This window comes from Cebus imitator, unplaced genomic scaffold (assembly GCF_001604975.1).
Source record: "Cebus imitator isolate Cc_AM_T3 unplaced genomic scaffold, Cebus_imitator-1.0 Scaffold486, whole genome shotgun sequence".
In the NCBI taxonomy this organism is placed as follows: domain Eukaryota; kingdom Metazoa; phylum Chordata; class Mammalia; order Primates; family Cebidae; genus Cebus; species Cebus imitator.
Genome location: NW_016107801.1, coordinates 2,095,721 through 2,118,308, shown reverse-complemented (window position 1 = coordinate 2,118,308; position 22,588 = coordinate 2,095,721). Strand labels below are relative to the sequence as shown.

Sequence of the window (22,588 nt, the reverse complement as noted above, 5' to 3'; positions counted from 1 at the left end):
GGCTGAGGGGGTGTGTCCCCCATACCCAGGAGGCAGCAGGGCCTCTGAGGGACAGATTCTCTCTGGACATGGCTTCTGAGTGGTCCTCAGAGAAGCCTGAACAAGCAACCTTGCTCACTGGCATCCCGAGGGGAGCCCCAGCCAGGCTGGGCAACACCATAGGATCACACTGCATACAACAAATGCCATTATTTATTTCCATGTGTTTCCAAAAATCAAAACGTTTTCAAACACAACTAAGATATAAAATACAGCATAAAATGAGATTTAGATCTATTTCCCACATAAAGCAAAAAAATCTTAGAAATTGTTTTGCCAAAACCAATTGGTAGATCCCACTTATCCTCTCCTTCTAGCAAAGGCATGTCCCCCAGTCTGACGCCCTAGCCCACCCAGGGCCAGGAAAAACAGGAACACCCACTAGGGCAGAGGTGCTGCTGGTGTAGAACGTGCTGACTACTCACGTGGCCTCCTTTGGTCCACCCCCCTTTCTACCAACCAGCCAACCAACCTTGACCACAGACAAACCGTGACTTAGCCAAGGTTGTTTGATGGGGCTGTCATATTGCACTAACAGGGAGTGCGACACAGACCAGGAGACAGCCCTGCCGAGGCTGGAACACTGAGACAGAAGCCAGTCTTCTTGCAGGGAGCACCTGAATGATCACAGAAGAGAACTGAAGCCAGTGGTTGATCTTACCAATATTAGGAGATAGATAAGGAAGTGGGCCTCTGGGGGAGGATTTGCAAATGCCTTGGGACTAGCTCGGTTGTGTTAAAAAGGTGCCCCCTCCTCAGGGCAGGTGGCTTCCAAAAGCACTGATGAGCAGAAACCTGCCTCACCCCTGTCCTGCAGAGCCCACGGACAAAAGGCCAAGCCGGAGGCTGGCTCGGGGCTGGACCGCAGCCTGTCCCCCAGATAGGTCTAGGAGCCAAAGAGATGTCTGACCACCCTTGTGGCATTCACTGTGGTGCAGGTGACAGGGAGCAACAAGCAGTTAAACCCCCCAAAAAGAGAAACACAGTATAAGGCAGTGTTAGAAAACTTTAAATACAGGATTAAGATCAAATCGGTAAGGCATCACAAATTGTAAAAAGGAATTCTGGCTGCATTCAGCACAGCAAACGGACAGAATCTGAGTGAGGAACAGCCTTGGGAAAGTGGTGTGTCAGGGCTGCCCACAGGGCGAGTGCAGCCTGGGAAAGGGTGGAGCTGCTTGGCCAGGGCGGCCTGCGCTTTCGAGACCTTGCTCAGGAAAGGCCCCATGTGAGGTAACTGGGTTCAGTCCGTGGGTCTCCAGTGCTGGGAGCTCCCGCCACACCCTCTGCCCACAGCAGCTGCCGCTCCCCAAGCTGGTCTGAGGAGCAGCTGGTCAGCCTGGCTTGCAGGGCACTGCTGCTGGGGCCACTCCGTGTGCAGTCTCTTGACTAGCCTTCCCCACTGCCAGGTCCAAGGCCAGCAGCACCCAGACCCGCAGCTTCCCCAAGAACTTTTGCCCCTCGTCCTTGCCTCAAGCTACTGAAACTCCCAGGGTGTTACCCAGTAAAAACACTTAGTGCCGATCCAAGCTGACTTTCTGACTGATGACTTTTATCATAAACAGCAGCTTCCACCACCCTTCTAATACTGCAGCATTCTTTGGGTGTCCCTAAATGTTTTCACTGTTCTAGAAAATATTACAATGCAGCGGCAGAAACATCGAAGCCACTGGTGCGATTTTACACCAGGGAGATTAACTGTTTGAGGTTTGGCTGAACCATCCAAAATCATTTAGTAGTTTGCGCTAAAAATGTAAACTTAAAAATAAGAGGGAGACTGCTTTGAATGATATACAAATGTGTCTGCTCACAGTATAGCTTGATGGCCCCCTTCTGGACCCCCTCAAAAAAGAAACTAAAAAATAGGACTGAGCTGCCGCAGCCAGGGGAGCCACTCACCCCAAAGCCTCAGCATGGGGGAGGCTTCTAACCACCAGGCTGACCAGCGCTGAAGGGCCAGACGCCAGACTGGCTCCAGAGCAGACTGAGCCATCAATTCTCAGGTGTCTCTGCAAATAAAGTTCTCAAAACATCTGTGCCTTTACCAAGGAAGGGGAAGGGAAGAGGATACATAAAAGCTGGCAGTTTTGTTGAATCCACCCCGTACCAGTCCTCGATGGCTGCGGGTCTTAGCCAGGCAGGTAGGGATCTGTGACTGTTACCACTCCTTCTTCTTCTCATCCATGGAGACACCCCCAGGGCCCAGGGCCACCACCAGGAGCAAGCCCCCGATCACCGACATGGTCTGGAAGAAGTCGTATTTCAGGAAGTCATGCATGGGCTTGTAGACTGGAATGGTCCAGAAGGCGTTGAAATACACGTTGATGGCAAAGAGCCAGACAACAAGAGTCAAAGCAGCCAGCTTGGTTTTAAAACCAATGGCCACTAAAATCATCAGAGCTGTGCCCACGATGTTCTGGACAATCTGCATAGGTTGAAACGTAAGAAATTCAAAATAAACGTGAGAAGAGAGATGCTTTATGAACAAAAGTTCAAGCAGCGGCGTGTCATGGAAGTCTCTATCTATCAGGCTGATGTGGCTACTGCTGAGATGGCTGCTGGTACAAGTGGGGCAACCAAGGCTGGGGGGAAGCAGGAGGCAATAAAGCACCAGCTTTGAAATGTGGAAGGTTTGGGGAAGATTAAAATCCCCAACTATTAACAGTCTGTGATTTACTAAGATGCAGCTTTAATCCATAAATAAATTCCCCCGTGCTTCTTGGTCCACCCAGACATCCAGGCCAGAAACATCCTCTCCTCTCCCCATGGCACCAGGAACCCTTCCTGGACACTGCCCGGCTGAGGCTCTCAGTCATTTCCGGAGATGTGTTCTGGAAGCTTCTGGAGGCCTGCCCCTGACACCTGGCACACAGGAATTACTTGAGAAAGATGTGAACAGTGAGGAGAGAAAGAAGAGTAAGAGCAGCTTGGGTGGAGAGCCTTGGCCAACTAAGGGCCAAGCACGCTCCACCAAGGTTAGAGGCTCTGGCCTTCACTTGCTGGAAAGAAGGCTTGACACACAAGGGATTGATGACTTTTTTTGGTCTGTTTTAATGGGATCAAAAGGTTTGCTCCATTTGAGCAGCTCCCCCAGGCTGTGGTTAGTACCCAACCAGGGAGGGGTGAACAGGGACAGCATTCTCTCTAGTAGAACAGGAAACCAGACCCGTTCAGGCAAGCAGGAATACTTACAGAAAAGAAGCTGGCGTCCAAATGAAGCAGGGTCATGAACATCAGAACCAGCAAGACCCTGCCTCCGAGCTGCATGTACTGTTTGGGGGAGCTCTCACGCATGGTGGGGACACCCGCGAACATGCTCTTCCCTTCAGAGCGAGATTCTGCTAGGAGCAGCAACAGGCCTCCTCCTAGGGCCAGGTTCCTGAGGAACAGATACGCAAGCTGAAGCGAAGCCACACCTGTCAGACCAGGTGCAGGGAGAACTCGGTGCGCATATAGGAAGGCCCTTACTTTCCTTTCTCCAAACTCAGCAATCTGCGAAGCAGGACCAGGCAGGCATGTGCACAGGACCTCAGACTCTGGAGTTACAGCCATGTAAAACCTTACATAGCTCAAGAGACAGATGTGTCTTTACAACTTGACAGCGATGGGCTACCTGAACCCACGCAGAACCAAGTCACAGCTTCAGTGTCTGTTGACCAGCTGGGTCCCCATGAGCAGCCATGTCCTCCACTCAGATGCTGAGTCCCCACGCCCGTGAAATAAGGGGCAGAAGAGATGGCTTCAGTCACTACTATTCTAGGGGCTCTGCAGCGTCCTCTTCAGAACCTGCTTCTAAGAGGCACAGTTCAGACCAGAGAGTCAATCTTTTGGCTTCCCTGGGCCACACTGAAAGAGTCGCTTGGCCACACATAAAATACACTAATACTAATGATAGCTGATGAACTAAAAAATAAAATTTAAAAACCACAAAAACTCTCATAATGTTATAAGAAAGTTTATGAGTTTGTGTTGGGCTGCATTCGGCCCGTGGACCACAGGCTGGACAAGCTTGGTTTTGACCCAAATATGTTAACTGAGTTTAGAAATACAGATTGAGTATCCCTAACCTGAAACGCTTGGGACCCAAAGTGTTTCAGATTTTGGTATATTTATATACTTATCGGTTGAGCATCCCAAATCTGAAGATCCAAAACCTGAAACGCTCCAACGAGCACTTCCTTTGAGCATCATGGTGGTGCCCAAGATTTTTAGAAGCAAGATGGAGTCAAATTAAAAAAAAAAAAAGATTTTTTCCATTTTGGAGCATTTCAGACTTTGGATTTGCAATGCTCAGCCTACACGAGGAGCGTATACTAAAACTCACCAACCAGAATGCACATACCTCATCAAAAACTTCAAGTCCCATAAAATGCTGTAGGCAATCGTCTGGGGGGAAAGAAAAAAGAGACACCTGAGTCTCAGCCTTTCCAAAGGCATTTCCACAGTATTCATAATAGCCTTAGGCAGTCTCTCCAATGTCAGCTGGAGTCTAAAACACACAAAACCAACACAGGAGACCAAGGACAGATCTAGGCTCAAAAATGTGGTTCTGTATTTCTCAAGAAATGTGCTGTGATGTTCTGGAGAACAAAGTGATTCTGAGACCACAGATGTGGATTCAGATATCCTGTTCCCAGCATTTCATTCTGAATAACCAGGTATTCTTCTTTATGAAGCAACGTGATAACAAGACAGCATCCTGACTGCAGCCAAGCTCAGGACTTCCCCTTGTCACAGTAATCACAGAAATGGGCAAAAGATGGCCCCGTACCTAATGACCCACCTCTACAGCCCTGCTTGGGCTCACGACTTCCCCAGAAGAGAAAGGAGCTCCAGGAAGTCAGAGACACGGAGAGGGCCGAAGAGGGAGTGACACTGATCCCTCAAGATTGTCTTTTCAGAAGCTCTGCTCCACCAGAGCAAAGAGAAGGGAGCCCCGACCGCACGCCCCGTGTACCTGCAGAGCTATGATTCCAAAGAGCCCGAAGCAGGCGTACTGCACGAAGTTCCTGCTCAACACTAGGACGCAGCCAGCTGGAGAGAAGGACAAGGGTTAGTTACGGGGTCTGAGGATGGGTGCCAGGGGAGGAGCACTGTTTCGATACACTGCCACCTCACCTGGCCCTCTCGTCCAGAGGCAGGTGAGGAAAACCACCTACCCAAGCAAAAAGCAACTTCTGGGAGAGTTAATGATAGGCAAGGACCACACATGGTAAGTTGACTGGACTTAACACAAACACAGAAAGTGGAGCCCTTGCTGTAATAAGGAACAGGCTGTCTCCCACAGTCAGCTCCCAAGTCAGCCGCCCACCTGAGGTGGGAAATTAACTGCTCTACTGTGGAAAGTTCACACACAGCCTCCCAACTGCTAATGATCATGGAGTAAGAAGCCCAGTGAATCCTGCCCACTCTCAGCCACTCACTCAGCTGTCCCAGCAAGTTGAGGAAGACGAAGGACGAGGCCAGCAGGTAGCCGCAGTTCCAGGTGGTGTCGATGTAGTCGCGCTGCTCGCTCCACTGGAACCACATGTGGATGCCGTCCTCCAGGAAAGTGCTGATCAGACAGAGGCGCGCCACATGGGGCAGGTACTGCTTTGTGACACGAAGGAACTGCAGAGCCACAGAAACCCAAGGGTGAGGTGACTGTGGCAGGGAGCCCCAGACCGCAGCCGGGCACGTCCTTGGGCGGGGTGTGCATGAGGAACAGACGCTGTGGAAGGTAAGAGCTCTGGTCAGCCCCGGTGCCTTCTGAGGACAGACTGGCGGCTCTCAGTGCCTGCTCCTGAGTGCTACCCTGTGAGTCTGGACACGTGTGACAATCCAAGTATTAGTCCCAGAGATGCATGACGTAGCATTGGGCACTCTGGTGTAGACCCCATAGGGCAGCAGCCCTAACACTGCTACTGTGATTTCCTCCAGTGCCTTGGCAGGCAACTACAGTCATCGAAGGTGGCACTGCCACAAGACACAGAGCTTCTCTTTTCTGTCAAGGGCATTTACCAGTTGGAATTATAGAATGACATCTGAAAAGGCACTTAGAGGTCGTCTATTCAGGGTTTCCACACCTAGGCATTAGGTGGGTCACTCTTTGCCGTGGGTCATCCTGGGTGCTACGGGCTATGACACAGCAAGCCTGGCCTCTGCCCATGACATGCCAGCAGCAACCTCCCTACTGTGGCACCACTGCACTTTGCCAGGCATCCCCACTGCTTGGGTCCAACCCCTCACCTTACAAATTCGCATACTAAGCCCAGCCAGAAGGGGTTTCCCCAGGCCTCAAGGACCTGATGGTGCAATGTGAAGACCTGACCCCAGCCTGCAGGTCACACATGGCTGAGGTGCCAAGGCCTGGACCTCTCAGCCTGCCCAGTGACACCCAGAAGCCCCCTGACAGAACAAGGGTTGGCTTAGGTGACAACCAGGGTCCCAGGCCTAGAGGACCACATGGTTGACTGAATGGTAAGATCACGTGTTTATGGTTAGCCGAAAATCTCCAGAGCAGCAGGAGGAAGCCCCAGGCTCTGGAGAGCGCATGTGCTGTTACAAACCAGGCTGGTACTTCCTGGCCCCTGACAGAGCTCCCCCTTGCAAGCTCAGGATCTGACTTGGGGACTGTGTACACAGCAACTGTCAGCGCAGAATGAAGCTGGTACCGCTAATGGCTAGAAAGCGCTGGGATTTTGTCAAAGCCTGCATAATCTTGAGCAAATTAAAACACAGTAACAAATGGGACGGACAGCTGTTTCAACAGCAATGAAATGCAAGTGTATAAAATTACTGTCAAATGTCAAAGGCAAAGAAAACATTTATGACTTCCTGCTGCCCCGTGAGTCAGGTCATTTATGACGGCTGTCAGGTGGCCAACGTGCACTACTGGATGCCTGACACAGACGTCACGCAGGTTTCCCCATGCACTTTGATCACTCACGCAAAGCTGAGATATAAAGGGAAGAATCCTGTAACACAGCAAGGCCTTAGGAGAGAGATCAGGGGACCCACCCACGAATGCGTGTTGGGAAGCCAGAGTCTAAAGAGCACCCAAGAGCCTGACCCCCGAGGGCGAGGCGAGCAAACGTCAGTGCACAGTCCCTCCTAGGGCTGACTAAACCTACTGGTGGAACAAAAGAAGATGTGCCTACGTGCTTCTTACTTTTCACCATCTTTTCAAGTTGCTTCAAATTCCTAGACACTGCTGAGACTCCCCATCTCAGTTTACAAGCCCCAACTGTTCAGATCACCCTCCAGCTTGTCAAGTGGGGCCCTGGCTAGGTCAGAGCTGCAGATTGGCTCCCATGTGGCAGGGAGTGGAGGTTGAGATTACAAAGCCAGGTGGCCATTCTCCCCAAACCCAGTGAGCCTGCGCCCTGCAGTGTCAGTTCTACACACATTTACTCAACCTTTGACTCCACTGAGGGGATGGGAGACATCAAAGTGACCGACAGATACCCAGGGAATCACCAAGCCATCTGGGAGACGAAGTGGAGGCTGAGGCTCTGAGGCTGGTACTGTCCAGCAGGCACTCTGTGTGACCTGGACATACCCAGTTACCGTCCAGCCAGCACACTGTGTGACCTGGACATACCCGGTTACTGCAGGACAGTGGAGGTAGCATCTCTACTATCCTACAGTAGAGTGAGGCCAGATGAACTAATGGTTGCTAAGATTCTTTCCAACCTTACTAGGAGGAAGACCTTGTTTTATATTTTGTTTTTTTAAAAGACCCCAAATACTCCCCTATGAATTTCAGAGCCAATACAGAGGACCAGCACAAGATGCCAGCATCACACTGGGAGGTGGGAAAAGGTGACGCCACACACCCTCCGCCAGGTTCTGCCTCACAGCCCCATTGCTTTCTAAATGCCCAGCAACAGTGTAATCACGCATATTCCGTGGAAGAGATAAAGTACACCACCTTGGCACGTGATGTGCCACTGTTCTCAGGTAATGGCCTTTGTGTCGTGGCCTAGCTGGGAAGCCCTGGCAAGGACACGGAACTTCGCTTCATCTAAACCTGGGGAAAAGCAACCACGGGGAAGGAAGAGCTCAACAAGAGGCTGTGCAGACCTCTGAGATGAGATGGAGCTGTGGCGGGACTCCACAGCAGCAGAGGCAGACTGTAACCCACACCCAAGACAGACACAAGAGGTGTTCTGACTTGCTTCTAAAATGAGAGCTATGAACCGCTCACCGACCTCTGATGAGCAAACCAGCCCCAGCCACGGGCTGCTGTCTAAGCCTCACCCAGCTGCAAGGACCCTCATTTAACATGCTCATCTGCTACATGCAAGCCCATGAGACTGAAACATTGTTTAACAGTCTCTTTGATGAGTCTGCGACTCTTAATTTGAGTGTCTGGGTCAAGAGGATTAAAGAACAAAAAAGACAGAGAAGGTGGGACAGCCAATTCACACCTACTCCCCTGAGCAAACATGGTGAGTAGACAGACACAGCTCTTGGCTTTGGGGAAAAATATGCAAAAATTTCGGTACTGCACTCTGAACTAAGCACATCTACTGCTTTGCTGCACTGGTTTTCAGGGCAAGCCTGGTCCAGATTGAAGGCTGACCAGCTGTAAGGCTAATGCAGTCTCCTTTAAACCAACCACCATCTAATGAGCATCCCCCAACGTGGGGGACTGTTTGGACTTAGCACTGAAAAAGCCATGTTTAAAGACCAGGCCCAACATGAACCTCTTTCCCCACACACATGTTGGTCACAACTTTTTCAGCTGGGCCAGTGGACCCATGTCATGCCACTCCAGAACATGTCCCAAGGCCAGTGTTCCCTCAGCACAGGAGAGAAGAGCCCCCAACTTAGGCATGACACACAGCACCCGGGACAGACAAGGGCAGCCACACTGCAGGCACTCAGCCCACTGCCGGTAGCTAGCACACAGGCAACCTGTGTAAACACAGCAAGCACATAAAACCCGTGACAGTCACCCTCCCCCCATCAGAGAACTGTGACAGTAGAGCCAGAGGTGGCTGCTGACCTGGCAGGCTGCAGGAAGGAGATGACACAGTTAGCTCACCTCTGTGGCCAAGCTTCTCATTAAGTCTCTCCGAGAACCACGCCATCAAGCAGGATATGGTTCATAAGCAGTGACAGCATCTCAGGAGCTTAATAGGAAGACTGAGATTCCTCTCAGATGGGTAGTTATTTTAGACAACTGAAGGGGATTTGAGAAAGGTAATTATATCCACCCTGAGAGATGACTTCGTGGGCATACAGTGATCACTGTCACAGCCACCTGCAGCTCCCACGCCACACAGAAAACTCCACTTTCTCTTCACACTCAGGACAAAAAGAAATTAAGAAAAGCAGCCTGCAAATTCATGGTGAATGAGAACATCGAGGAAAAAGGCAGGTCAGATTTCCTTGATCACCAAGGATTGGGGCTGCCTCCCTCAAGGCCCAACTCAGGTCCCACACATCCTAGAAACGAGGACATGGGCCTTTGCCTCATCTAAACCCGGGGAAAAGCGACCATGGGGAAGGAAGAAGGCGCCCAGCGGCTTCTCGCATCAGATTGTCAGGGCGGGCTCGACCTCAGTGGCTCACTGCAGCTCCAGAACTTCCCCAGCCTCCCTCGTGCTGCACTAGAGGTTTACACCGCACCCTGCAGGGCCAGAGCAAGTGTCGCACAGCCCAATGTGGGAGATGATGGCCTGGCTTTACTAAAAAACTGTGTGATCAAAATCACAATTGTAGGAAAGAAGTAACTGAGCACAACTGGGCCCCATCTTCTGGGAGGGGCCCCGCTAACCACAACCTCCCCTGCTTCTCCCCCGCACTCCCCTAAAGAACGGGGTGGATGTGTTCTAATCTCCCGTGAAGATCAGCACACAAAGAAAAGTGAGTCAGCTCCTCTTTGCCTTTTCTCCTTGCTCCTTCATGGTACAGGGTAAGGTAGGACAGAGCATGCCACAGTCACCAGGACCCCACCACACCAGACAGCCACCCTCACGATGTTCATCAGGAGCTTCACAGTGCCTGTGCCACCAGCAGGTTCAGGTGTCCTCAGGACCAACCTTGCTTACCCAGCACTTCAACTAGGGCCAAGGCCAGCTCCTAGGGCCTAGGACTAGCTCTGCCACTCTTGAGGATAGGTTAAAGACACCAAAGGCCACACTGGAGAGGAAAGCCCCATGAAGCTTTTCTGTCACCTTGGTGATAAACTGCCAGGCAGAACCCATTAAGTGCCAATATTGCTGTTTATGAATATAAACTGCTTAGAAGCTACATTTTGCAGAGTGTCTAACAGGCAGTGTGAAGCAGCTGCAGGCATGGACATTAGTTTGGATTGCTGAGTTCATTAGAGTTTCTGGCCCCTTCCCATAGCTTCCAAATGCCTAGCTCCTGCATAGAGCAAGTCTCAGCAGTTTCTACAGAGCATGGCTCCCGGGATCAAGAGGACACTGTCCCTGGCTGCCAGGACAAGGAGCTTGATGCCAGAGAGAGAGAGACAAGAGATGCAGCTGGGGGGAGCCTGCCAGCAGAAACTAACCAGACTGCTCGTCCCCGTGGACCAGCCTCTGCAGACCAGAAGGTCGCAATCCACCAAGCAGTGCGGAACCCAGCCTTTGGGGTAACAAGATGCGAACTCAGTCTCCAGCCCACCATGAGCCAGTGCAGCCAGCCAACCTCCCTCTGCCCATCTGAAGATGGAGACGCTCTGGCCAACCTCCTGCAGTCGGGAAGGTCACAAAAGGAATGTGTATCATGGACCTGGCCGACTGAAAGACTTAATGTCATTGTCACAATACCTGAGGACACTGGGCCTGGAGAACTAAGCTTATTTAGGTCTTGCTCTCAGCAGCACACACTTTCCAGTCAAATCTTGTCACTTCAGTTTTGCTTTTGTTTTCTGAAGACGAGAAAATCTGGATTCTTACTTAATCTGATCAGTGACTTCCATGGTAATTCCCCATTGGGTTCAAATTAGGTCATTTTCACGTGAAGGCCTGGTCTGGCAGCTTTAAGTACTATGTGGATAAGCAGAAACAAAGCTCCACCTGGGCTTCGTCAGATCTGTCCACAAGAAGCCACACTGTGATGTCGTGACCTGTTAACCTGACTGAGTCTGCCTGATTCGGAGTTTGGGTGAATACAAGTTGCTGCCCTCCCAAGCTGACCAGAAAGCGGCATGGAAACTCCTGCTGCCATGCTCTGCCACCACCCAGGCAGACTCTAACGAGATCATCTGACATCGGCGGCCTGTGCTGCCCGACAGATACAGGATTTGTATGTGACATCGGCGGCCTGTGCTGCCCGACAGATATGGGATTTGTATGCGAATGGGCCACTCACCCCTCACCTTCTAGTGCTCTTCCCTTGACTTGGGCCAGAAGAGGACTACCAGGCGCTGGGGGTGCTGGGGACCAAGACCTGGGTTTTCTTCGGTGGCCCACAGGCAAGTCCAGGAGCCTGGGCCTGTTTGGCCTCTCCTTAGTAACCTGGGAGAGGTCAACCCTGTGCCCCCTCAAGAGCCCCTTTCCAGTTCCAAGCTACTGCTGCTTTCATTTAAAACACAGCAAAACACATAAAGGCGGCTGGGCGCGGTGGCTCACACCTGTATTCCCAGCACTTTGGAGGCCAAGGTGGGTGGATCACCTGAGGTCAGGTATTCAAGACCAGCATGGCCAACATGACGAAACGCTGTCTTTACTAAAAATACAAAAATTTTTCAGCATGGTGGCAGGTGCCTGTAATCCCAGGTACTCAGGAGGCTGAGGCAGGACAATAGCTTGAACCTGGGAGGTGCAGCGTGCAGTAAGGTGAGATTGTGCCACTGCACTCCAGCCTGGGCACAGAGTAAGACTCCATCTCCAAAATAATAATAATAATAATAGTAGTAGTAATAACAAAACATGAAAAAAAGGCCAGGTGCAGTGGCTCCCACCTGTAATCCCAGCGCTTTGAGAAGCTGAGGCAGGCGGATCACCTGAGGTGAGGAGTTCCAAGACCAGCCTGGCCAACATGGCAAAACCACATCTCAACTGAAAATACAAAAATTAGCCAGGCATGGTGGCGCTCGCCTGTAATCCCAGCTACTTGGGAGGCTGAGGCTGCAGTAAGCCAAGATCGTGCCATTGCACTCCAGCCTGGGCGACAAGAGCAAAACTCTGTCCCCCCCTCCCCCACCCCAAAAGACAAAAATACAAAAAAAAAAAAGGAGAAAAAGAAAAGAAGAGATTGGGAACTTTTTCTTCAGTAGAAGAGTCTGTCATTTGCTAGTGGGCAGCAGCTTGACTGGAGACATTTTATCTAGAGTTGGTAATGAAACTCACTTGCAAAACCCAAGTTTTCCAGGGTGAAGAGCGAGTGTATGTAGCTCTCATCCTTCCCTTGGCTGTAAGGAGCCATCTTCTTAGGGAGTTGCGACTTGGGGAAATAAAAATGGGTCACTATAAATTATGCCAATTAAACTGACAAACTAAAAGGCCTACCTGGGTCTGGAGAACTTTTGATAGGAATTGTTTTTGTAAGGGACACAGTTTTAAAATTCTGTCTTTAAGCACAAAATTAGCACCTTAGGAAAAACTGCTTCTTCAAGTTGATATACTTTTTCTCCCCAAAGTTAAAATATCAGCTCACAGGAAAGTGGTGCAATGAGAGCCGATGGTGAGGTCACACTAGAAAGAGATCACCCCCGGGGTGATGGAAAACCTCGATAGCTAATCAGAAACGGTCACTTACTTTTTTTTTTTTTTTTTAAATCACACATACACAAGCCTTCCAATAAGTCTAGGCCTCAGAGTTTGATGACTCACTATCACCTCCAGAAAAATTAAAAAATTTAACCATCACTACTTAAAACTCTGGCAAAGCCACACAAACACATTTAGTAAACTGAGGAAAGAACGGCGAGTGGGCCACCCAAGGCTCTCCCTGCGAGGATAAGGCTGTTAATTTGTCGACAAAACGGGATTCTTTTACAAGTAAAAGGCAGAAATCTGCGTAACCACCACCACCACCTTTTTTTTTTTTTTTTTTTTTTTTTTTTTTTTTTTTGCCAAACTTAATGAAAAAAGAGGGTGGGGAGCTGTGTCCCTTCACTTTCCAGGTTCGGATCCTGTCCACCCAGTTTCTGAATGCTTTCAACAGTTACCCAACCGCCTGTTTCAAGGGCTTCCCTGTTGCTTAGAATGCCACCTGGACACTTCTGGAAGGAAACTATCAAAGATAGTCTTCCCCTCCTCCCAGGCTGTGTATAGATCCCCACTCAATCCAGCCCAGGGCAGAGTCCAAACGGGAGGGAGAGATGCAAGCAGGGTCAAAGGGACCCCAAGAGTCCAGCACATCTGGGAAAGAGAAAAGGAAAAGCTGCTGTGGCTTCCTGTAGCTGGGGAGCACGCCAGCGCGCCCCCTTTCCTTCGGGAGGACCCCCGGCCCCCGTTCGCCCCCGAGCTCCCTCCCCGCCTCCCCGAGCCCGGTGAAAGGAAAAACGTGCGGGGACCCCCCACCCCACCAGCAGCTGCAAACGCCGAGGCGCTCCCCGCGAGTCTCAGAGCCGCCCCAACCTCAGGACTCCCGCCGCGGGCCCTGCAGGAAACCCCCCACAGCCTGCGGCTTGGAACCCCGGGCAGGCCGGAGGGTGCGGGCGGCGGGCCAGGCAGGGCGCCGAGGCCCGGGCTCCGGGAGCGGCCTGGCGGACAGGGAAGACCGGACCCGCAGGTCGGACTTGGGGGTGTCTAGGCCGGGACGGAGGCCCGGGTGTGGGGGGTCCCTCTGCGGGAACGGGAGTCGGGGGCGGCCCGGGCCTGGCGTCCCGCGCAGGGAGGCCGACACCGGAGCGACCCGGGCGGCCTGGGTCGGGGTCGGGGCCGGGGTAGGGGCCCGCAGGCCGCACCTGGTCGGCGAAGTCCTCGGCCGTGCCCATCAGGTCGTTCTGGCCCATGGCGACGGCGGGAGGCTCGGCTCGGCTGGCTCGCTCGCTGGCCCTCGCCCGTCGGCGCCCGCGCCCGCGCCCGCTGCGGCCTCCACAGGAAGTGCCCGGCGGCCGGCCTCGCTCCGCGTCGGCGGCGGCTCCAGCGGCTGCCACGTAGGCCAAGGCTTAAAGGGGCCGCGCGCCACCCGGGCCCGCCCCGGCGCGTCTTAAAGGGGCCGCGCGCCGTCCGCAGCCGTCCGCAGCCTCCCGACCCGTCCGCTCGAAGCCACGCCCGGCGCGCTCGACGCCACGCCTTTCACGCTGGAGGCCCCGCCCACCGCGCGCCGGCCCTGCGACCCCTCCGGTGCCGGCGGAGCGCGTCCCCTTTAAGGGGATAGAAGCCTGCGGTTCTGGGGCGAGCGCGGGAGGGACGCTTGGGTGCCCCGAGGGCGCCGTTCGGGCGGGGAGGGTCCGGCAGGTGCCACTGACCCATGCGGGGTGGGTTGGGGGCGGACGCTCGCCCGGACGCGGTGGCTACTGAACATGCTTGGGGCGGGGTCGGATCGCTGGCTCCCCGCGCGGGGGAATCGAAGCCCGAGGGCCCCCAGAGAGCCCATGGAGAAGTACCAGGTGCCGAGTGTCCCCTGCAGGGAGGCGGGGTCGGGTCTCCGTGGGGTAACGGTCGCAGCCCTAGAGCGGCGGCCGACGGGTCCGACCGAGGGCGGGAGGGATCCGCGCCCTGGCCAGTGCCGGCCTCCAGCTCCTGGGTCGAACCCGGGGACTTCCAACGGTGACTTCCTGGGTGCCCTTTGCCACTCAGCTTCCCCCTTTGTGAATTAACTAAGGATTCTCCAGCCCTGGCTGAGTATTTGAGGGTGTGGGGCAGCTCCTCTATCCTTCGTGCCTGGGGTCCGTGCACTTGGGTCCACCGAGGCAGGACCCCCGGGAACTCCCCGAGTACGTAATTGGGAGCCCCCAGTCCCTAAAAACACCCCTGCAGCCTGGGTCTGTGAAATGAGACCTGAAATAGTCACAAAACACAAAAAGCTGCAAAATAAAAGTGAATGTTTAATTAAATGCTTCTACACGTGATATGTAAACTTTATTAAATGTTAGATTCAGCATTTGTAAAAATTACATTCGCTTGGAAACAGTTTGTGGGTTAGATTTTTCTCACTTTGGAAGAATTCTCTTTGTGTGAGAGGACTTACAGGGCGTTGCCAGCGGTGAAGCAGATGAGTTTTTGGTGGCCGGATAATTTTTAAAGTAAAGTTACTTTTCAGGAGAAAAAGTAAATAGAACTTTCAGGAAGATACCTGCTTTTGGAAACAAAAAATAGACTTGATTCGAAATACAGGTCCATTTTACTGCTTAATTTGCTGCCTAAGCCTGAACGCCCTCACATCAGCTCTGCCCTCAGGCCCCTGCGGCTTAGACCAGCAGTCCCCAGTGTTTTTGGCACCAGGGACCAGTTTTGTGGAAGACAGTTTTTCCACAGACCGAGGTGGGAGGATGGTTTCAGGATGATTCAAGCACATTATATTTGTGTGCACTTTATTATTATATTGTAATACATAATGAAAAAAAAATTTTTTTTGAGATGAGTCTCGCTCTGTCGCCCAGGCTGGAGTGAAATGGGACACTCTCGGCTCACCACAACCTCCACCTCCCGGGTTCAAGTGATTATCTTGCCTCAGCCTCCAGAGTAGCTGGGATTACAGGCACACCCCACCATGCCCAGCTAATTTTTGTATTTTTAGTAGGGACAGGTTTTCACGATGTTGGTCAGGCTGGTCTTGAACTCCTGACCTCATGATCCACCCACCTTGGCCTCCCAAAGTGCTGGGATTATAGACGTGAGCTACCATGCCTGGCCATAATGAAATAATTACAACTTACTATAATGTAGAATCAATGGGAGCCCTGAGCTTGTTTTCCTGCAACTAGATGGTCCTGTCTGGGGGTGATGGGAGACAGTGACAGATCATCAGGCATTAGATTCTCATGAGGAGCAGGCAACCTGGATCCCTCGCATGTGTGGTTCACAATAGGGTTGATACTCCTATGAGAATCTAATGCTGCTGCTGATCTGACAGGAGGCTGAGCTTGGGTGGTAATGCCAGCCATGGGGAGCGACTATAAATACACAGGAATTTTTGCTCCCTTGCCTGCTGCTCACCTCTGATGTGCTGCCTAGTTCCTAACAGGCCACAGACTAGGGGACCCCTGGCTTAGAATATCCAGCGTCAGGAGCAGGCTGCTCACAAGGCTGGATTACAGACTCCTAAGACTTTTATCAGCTCAGATTCCCTAGGCTCAGGGTTCCATCCTCATATCTCCTCCTCTGGGTCCTATCCTCCCACCCCAATCCTCTGATGAATGTCAGCCTCCAGCAATCCCCAGCCCAGTCCCCCACCTCATAGCCCTTGGTCTCTGCACAGAGTTCTGGCCTGGTAGCCATCTCTCTGCAGATTTGGCTCAAATCACTTTGGCTCAAATCACAGTCTCTAAGGTCAGACCCCAGAGTTACCCCAGGCAGTCCTGCTTTTTAGTGACATAGCCTCAGGCAAGGACCTACGCCTTGTGCCTCAGTTTCCCCAAATGTAAACGTAGAATTAGCAATGGTATCAACTGCATAGGGTGACTGTGACGTGGTTGGCACCATGCCAGACACACAACAGCTTCCTGATTGTACCAATCGCAAGACTGGTTACTTTCTCGTTTGAAGCCAGTTTGGAGGTGGATTGGAGGTGGATACTGGAAGTTGAGGTCACAGGGGTCTACAGAGCGTGAATAAGCCCTTTTTCCCTGGGAGGTGCTTGCTCTTGAGTGCCCATCTGGTCCTCACTGCAGGTTGGGGAAGGGATATAGGGTTCTAGAAAAGCTTCCAAATGGGTCTCAAAGAGATGAAATTGGAGTTCTGCCATGGAAAGGCTTCTTGCCCTCCTTGGGCCATTTCCGCTATTGCAAGATAGGGTGGAGCCACATGCTCTGCCAGCCTGATGGGGGAGTTAGCGGGGCCAGAAAAGAAGTTGGAGCTGGGCTTTTGGAAAACGAAAAGCTGTGTGCATTTCCTGAAAGCTTCTCTCTCCCTTGCTGGTAGGTTTTGTATGAACTGAATCCTGGGGCCTTGGGGGTGAACCTGGTGGTAGAGGAAGTGGAAACCGAAGTCAAGCGCGTGATAAAGCAGGTAAGAGGCCAACCTGCCCATCCCAGGCCATGTGGTTCTGTGGCTGTGATTCTCCCCAATATAAGCTCTTCCTGTGGTAGAGAAGCTTCCTGATGTGGCAGCTGGATTCCTCGCTGCCAGCACTCTCGGAGACAAATCTGGTTGTGGTAGACGTGGGGGTGCATGGAGCTCTCTCACCTTGATGGGGAAGCGATGCTAAATCTCTGTTCTGACACCACCACCGCCTCCATTTACACATCGCATGCTGCATGCCAGGCATCGACTTGCTTCATCTCCTGTCAACCCTGCAAAGCAGGAACAATGGCCCTGTTCACAGCCAAAGACAGTGAGGCTCAAGGCGGCACCAGACTAGCCAAGGTCACAGTTTCCCAGAGGATTGGAATTCAGGCCACCTCACTGGGGGACACCATGCTACCCGGTGCTGGGTCACCCGTTTTACCAAAAGGGAGCCAGGCCCAGGGAGGATAGGGATTGGCTCAAGGTCGCACAGGGCCAAGGTCACACACCAGGCCCTGAGCCCTTCCTCTGCACTCCTCTGCATGGGAGGTGTAGGCATGCAGGAGGACATCCCCTTTTGTGTCCAAGACAGGGAGGTCCAGATCAACAGAGGAGCCATGGTGAGAGAGCTGCTGTAAGAGTCGCTGGCACGCCCTCCTCTCTGTGGTGGCGACAGGGACCCAGCGGGTTCAGGGCTCGCCACGCAGCGAGAGGAGCCTTGTCAGCAGCTGTCACTCAGCCAGACCTCAGTCAGTGCAGCTCCACAGCCTCACCCTGAGTGGCTGGGCCTGGAGTCCTTGCCCCTGCCCCACTCCCTTGGTAGCTGGCTATGGGGTTGGCCCCCTTGTCTCATAAGCCGTTGGGGCAGGGTGGCTGGCTGCCCTCTGAGCAATTAAGGAGCTTTTTGGTGTTTTTGTTGTTATTGTTGGTTTTTTCTTGGAGACAGTCTCGCTCTGTCACCCAGGCTGGAGTACAGTGGCATAATCTCTGCTTACTGCAACCTCCGCCTCCCAGGTTCAATCAATTCTCCTGCCTCAGCCTCCCAGATAGCTGGGACTATAGGCGCATGCCGCCTATACCAGGCTAATTTTTTGTATTTTAGTAGAGACAGGGTTTCACCATGTTGCCTAGGCTGGTCTCGAACTCCTGAGCTCAGGCAGTCTGCCCACCTCGGCCTCCCAAATTGCTAGGATTACAGGCATGAGCCACCCCACGTGGCCTGAGGAGCTTTTAAAAAAGCCGTGACCAGTCACGGTGGCTCAGGCCAGCACTTTGGGAGGCCTACTAGCATTTTGTTAGGTGGATCCCTTGAGGTCAGAAGTTCGAGAGCAGCCTGGCCAACACAGTGAAACTCTATCCGTACTAAAAATACAAAATTTAGCTGGGTGTGGCAGCTCACACCTGTAGTCCCAGCTATTTGGGAAGCTGACATGGGAGAATCACTTGATCCCAGGAGGTGGAGATTGCAGTGAGTCAAGATTGTGCCACTGTACTCCAGCCTGGGTGACAGAGTGAGACTTCGTCTAAATAAATTAATTAATTAGTTAAATTAAAAATAAAAATGTCAGCCAATTATTTCTAAATAAAAATTAGGGAAGGAATGCTTAGATAGGAGTTTATGGATCCTTCCAGTCTTTTTTTCCAAGCATTTGTAAACTTTTTTGTTTTTAGGAGAATGGAATTGTTTTTTTTTGAGACGGAGTTTCACTCTTGTTACCCAGGCTGGAGTGCAATGGCGCGATCTCGGCTCACCGCAACCTCCGCCTCCTGGGTTCAGGCAATTCTCCTGCCTCAGCCTCCTGAGTAGCTGGGATTACAGGCACGCGCCACCATGCCCAGCTAATTTTCTGTATTTTTAGTAGAGACAGGGTTTCACCATGTTGACCAGGATGGTCTCGATCTCTTGACCTTGTGATCCACCTGCCTCGGCCTCCCAAAGTGCTGGGATTACAGGTGTGAGCCACCGCGCCCGGCTAAGAATGAAATTGTTAAAGTTGATAGCCTGGCTGAATGTGGTGGCTCATGCCTATAATCCCAGCACTTTGGGAGGCCAAGGCGGGCAGATCACCTGAGGTTGGGAGTTCGAGACTAGCGTAACCAATATGGAGAAACCCCATCTCTAAAATACAAAAATCCCAGCTACTTGGGAGGCTGAGGCAGGAGAATCTCTTGAACCTAGGAAGCAGAGATTACAGTGAGCTGAGATTGCACCATTGCACTCCAGCCTGGGCAACAGAAGTGAAACTCCGTCTCAAAAAATAACAATAAAGCTGATAGCATAGTTTTTATATTGCAAACATGGTTTCATGTCACTCCCACAGCCTCCTCCTCTTCTGGCCCTGGCAGCTGTGTGGCCCCCCCATCTTGCCTGATGTGCTGTAACTGACCCAAGCCATCTCTATCACACGGGCTGAGCATTGAGCTTGTTCTCAGTGTTTCACCTTGTGTAAGCAACTCTGATTAAGATGCTTATAGTATTATGGGTTTTTTTTTTTGAGCATCCATGATTTCCTTAGGAAACATTTCTAGGGGTGGGATTTCTGGGTCATACAATGTAACATTATTAAGCCTTTCCATATGTTTTGACCAACTTCACCTCCTCCTATACCCCCTGGGACAGGAGGAAAGGAAGACAGGAAGTCTCACTCAGTGTCTTTGCCCTGGATTCCATGGGACAGTGCCACTGGCATTTCAGGTCTCTCCATGGACCTGGGAACAATTCACTAACTTTCCATGATGGTCTGCAATCACTCCATTATAAGAGTTATTCATGGCCGGGCATGGTGGCTCATGCCTGTAATCCCAGCACTTTGGGAGGCCGAGGTGGGCAGATCACGAGGTCAAGAGACCGAGACCATCCTGGCCAACATGGTGAAACCCTGTCTCTACTAAAAAATGCAAAAATTAGCTGGGCATGGTGGCGCCCACCTGTAGTCCCAGCCACTAGGGAGGCTGAGGCAGGAGAATTGCCTGAACCCAGGAGGTGTAGATTGCAGCGAGCCGAGATCACGCCACTGCACTCCAGCCTGGCACCTGACGACAGAGCAAGACTCTGTTTCAGGAAAAAAAAAAAAAAAAAAAAAAGAGTTCTTCATTTGTAAGTCTTTTGAGCAAAATTTTGGGTAAGGATCTGGCATTAGAGCCGGTGGTAGTACACACCTGGGGCGTGTACCACCAAGTGTGCTGCAGATTGAAAGCTCTGTGCTGCCCTTGCCACCACCCTTCCGTTTCCATGCCCTCCCCCCTCCACCCGGAGAGGGCACAGGAAAGAGAGAAGAGCACTACATATTCCGTGCATGGAGACAACCTTCCCAGTGTGGGTAAGGAACGAAGTGGTGAGAGTGATGTTTTCCCAATCAGAACAAGATGTTCCTGTTTTAAAGATGGTCTGAAAATGGATCCTTTGCTGATTTCTTGGAGTTTATATTATGCTGTCCTAAACTTACCCTTGCAACAGGAGCATTGCTTTAAGTATTTTTAGAGCTCTGCCTTAGGATCTTCCGTTTGTGCCATATGGTGGGGGCATGAATGGTGGGAGCCTGTTACTCCTGTTAAATAACAATGGTGGTGATGATGGAGGTGGCAATGATAGTGGCAGTGATGGTGACAGTGATAATGGTGATGATGGTGATGGTGGTCGTGGTGATGGTGTGACAATGGTTAGGATAGTGGTGGTAATGGTGATGGTGGTGGTGTGATGATGATGGAGGTAATGATGGTGATAATGGTGGTAATGGTGATGATGATAGTGGTGATGGTGACAGCAGTGTTGATGGTGTGATGGTGGTAATGATAGTTGTGGTGGTGGTGATGGTGTGATGATGGGGAAGGTGGTGATGACGAATGATTGTGATGATAGTGGTGATGGAGATTTTGGTGATGAAGGTGGTGATGGTGAATTTGGTGATGATGGTGTGATGGTGATGGTGGTGATGGTGATGGTGGTGATGATGGTCATGATGGTGATCATAGTGGTGATGGTGATGGTGGTGGTGATAGAGTGATGGTGGTAATGGTGGTGGTGGTGTGATGATGGTGATGATGGTGGTGATGGGGACAGCCATGGTGGTGATGATGATGGTGGTTGTGATTGTGGAAATGATGGTGATGATGGTAATGATGGTGATGATGGTGGTGATGGTGGCAGTTGTGGTGATGATGGTGGTGGTTGTGATTGTGATAATGGTAACGGTGGTGGTGGTGATGGTGGTTGTGGTTGTGGTAATGATGGTAATGGTGGTGATGGTGGTTGTCGTGATGATGGTAATGGTCATGGTGGTGATGGTGGTGGTTGTGGTTGTGGTAATAATGGTAATGGTGGTGGTGGTGGTTGTGTTTATGGTAATGATGGTGATGGTTGTGGTGGTGTTGGTAATGGTGATGGTGGTTGTGGTGATGATGGTGATGGTGGTGGTGGTGATGGTGGTGGTCATGATGGTGATGTTCATGGTGGTGATGGTGGTGATGGTGGTGGTGTTGTGGGTTGTGGTGATGATGATGATGGTTGTGGTGGTGGTGGTGATGGTGATGGTCATGGTGGTGATGGTTGTGGTTCTGATAATGATGGTATTGGTGGTGGTGGTTGTGGTTGTAATGATGGTGATGGTTGTGGTGATGTTGGTGATGGTGGTGGTGGTTGTGGGTTGTGGTGATGATGATGATGGTTGTGGTGGTGATGATGATGATGGTCATGGTGGTGGTGGTGGTGGTTATGGCGATGCGATGATGGTAATGGTAATGGTGGTGGTGATGGTGGTGGTGTGGTTGTGGTTGTGGTAATGATGGCAATGGTTGTGGTGGTGTTTATGGTGGTGGTGGTTGTGCTTGTAGTAATGATGGTAATGGTAGTGGTGATGGTGGTGGTGGTGGTGATGATGGTAATGGTTGTGGTGGAGGTGGTGGTCTTGGTGGTGACTTTGGTAATGGTCATGGTGGTGGTGGTGATGGTGGCGATAATGGGGATGATTTGCTACACATTTATTAAGCTCATGCTTTTGTGCCCTTTCAGGTGGAATGCCTGGATGATCACGATGCCAATAAGGCCCTGCAGGAGGTAATTCTCAGGGTGGTTTTCCTCTGGAGGAGCTCAATGGAGCACACACAGACTGTGTGCTGTACCCTCTTATTGAGTGCCTGGGTGAAGGGAAGCCTGGAGGGAGGTAGAGCGTCAGCACCAGTTTTGCCTCAGCTGTGAAGCCAGCAGTCCCAGGTCATGTAGGGAGTCTGTGCCCCAAACACTCACTGCTAAATGCAGGTGCTGACAACTTAGAGCATCTGTTCCCAGAGAACATAAAGTTTACAATTGGGCCAGGTGTGGTGGCTCACGCTTGTAATCCTAGTACTTTGGGAGGCTGAAGTAGGTGCACTTCAGCCTGGGCAACAAGAGCGAAACTCTGTCTCAAAAATAAATAAATAAATAAATAAAATATGAATAAATAAATATTGGCTATGTCCCTAGGTTAGTCTGCCAATAACTTTTTTTTTTTTTTTTT

The 22,588-nt window shown here is 51.6% G+C and overlaps 2 protein-coding genes across 4 annotated transcripts in view; one reads left to right on the top strand and one right to left on the bottom strand.

Annotated features, from left to right (window-relative positions):
• Positions 1–174: 174 nt before the first annotated feature.
• SURF4 (surfeit 4) lies at positions 175–14,138 on the bottom strand. The gene is made up of 6 exons (XM_017513136.2): positions 13,892–14,138; positions 5,463–5,649; positions 4,997–5,073; positions 4,382–4,425; positions 3,232–3,418; positions 175–2,464 (listed from the first exon to the last, which is right to left on the bottom strand). Exons 1-6 carry the CDS (start codon positions 13,937–13,939, stop codon positions 2,198–2,200), a joined length of 810 nt encoding a protein of 269 aa, XP_017368625.1. The 5' UTR covers positions 13,940–14,138; the 3' UTR covers positions 175–2,197.
• STKLD1 (serine/threonine kinase like domain containing 1) overlaps positions 12,744–22,588 on the top strand; it is a 30,177-nt gene continuing 20,332 nt past the window's right edge. For 2 of the 3 annotated variants that reach the window (XM_037732963.1, XM_017513132.2), the window contains exons 1-3: positions 14,228–14,539; positions 17,013–17,099; positions 22,105–22,149. In XM_037732963.1, the coding sequence (XP_037588891.1) occupies positions 14,453–14,539; positions 17,013–17,099; positions 22,105–22,149 (219 nt within the window). In that variant the 5' untranslated portion in view covers positions 14,228–14,452. Of the gene's footprint in view, positions 13,717–14,227; positions 14,540–17,012; positions 17,100–22,104; positions 22,150–22,588 lie in introns of those variants that run through there. The other variant, XM_037732964.1, reaches the window with a different exon arrangement.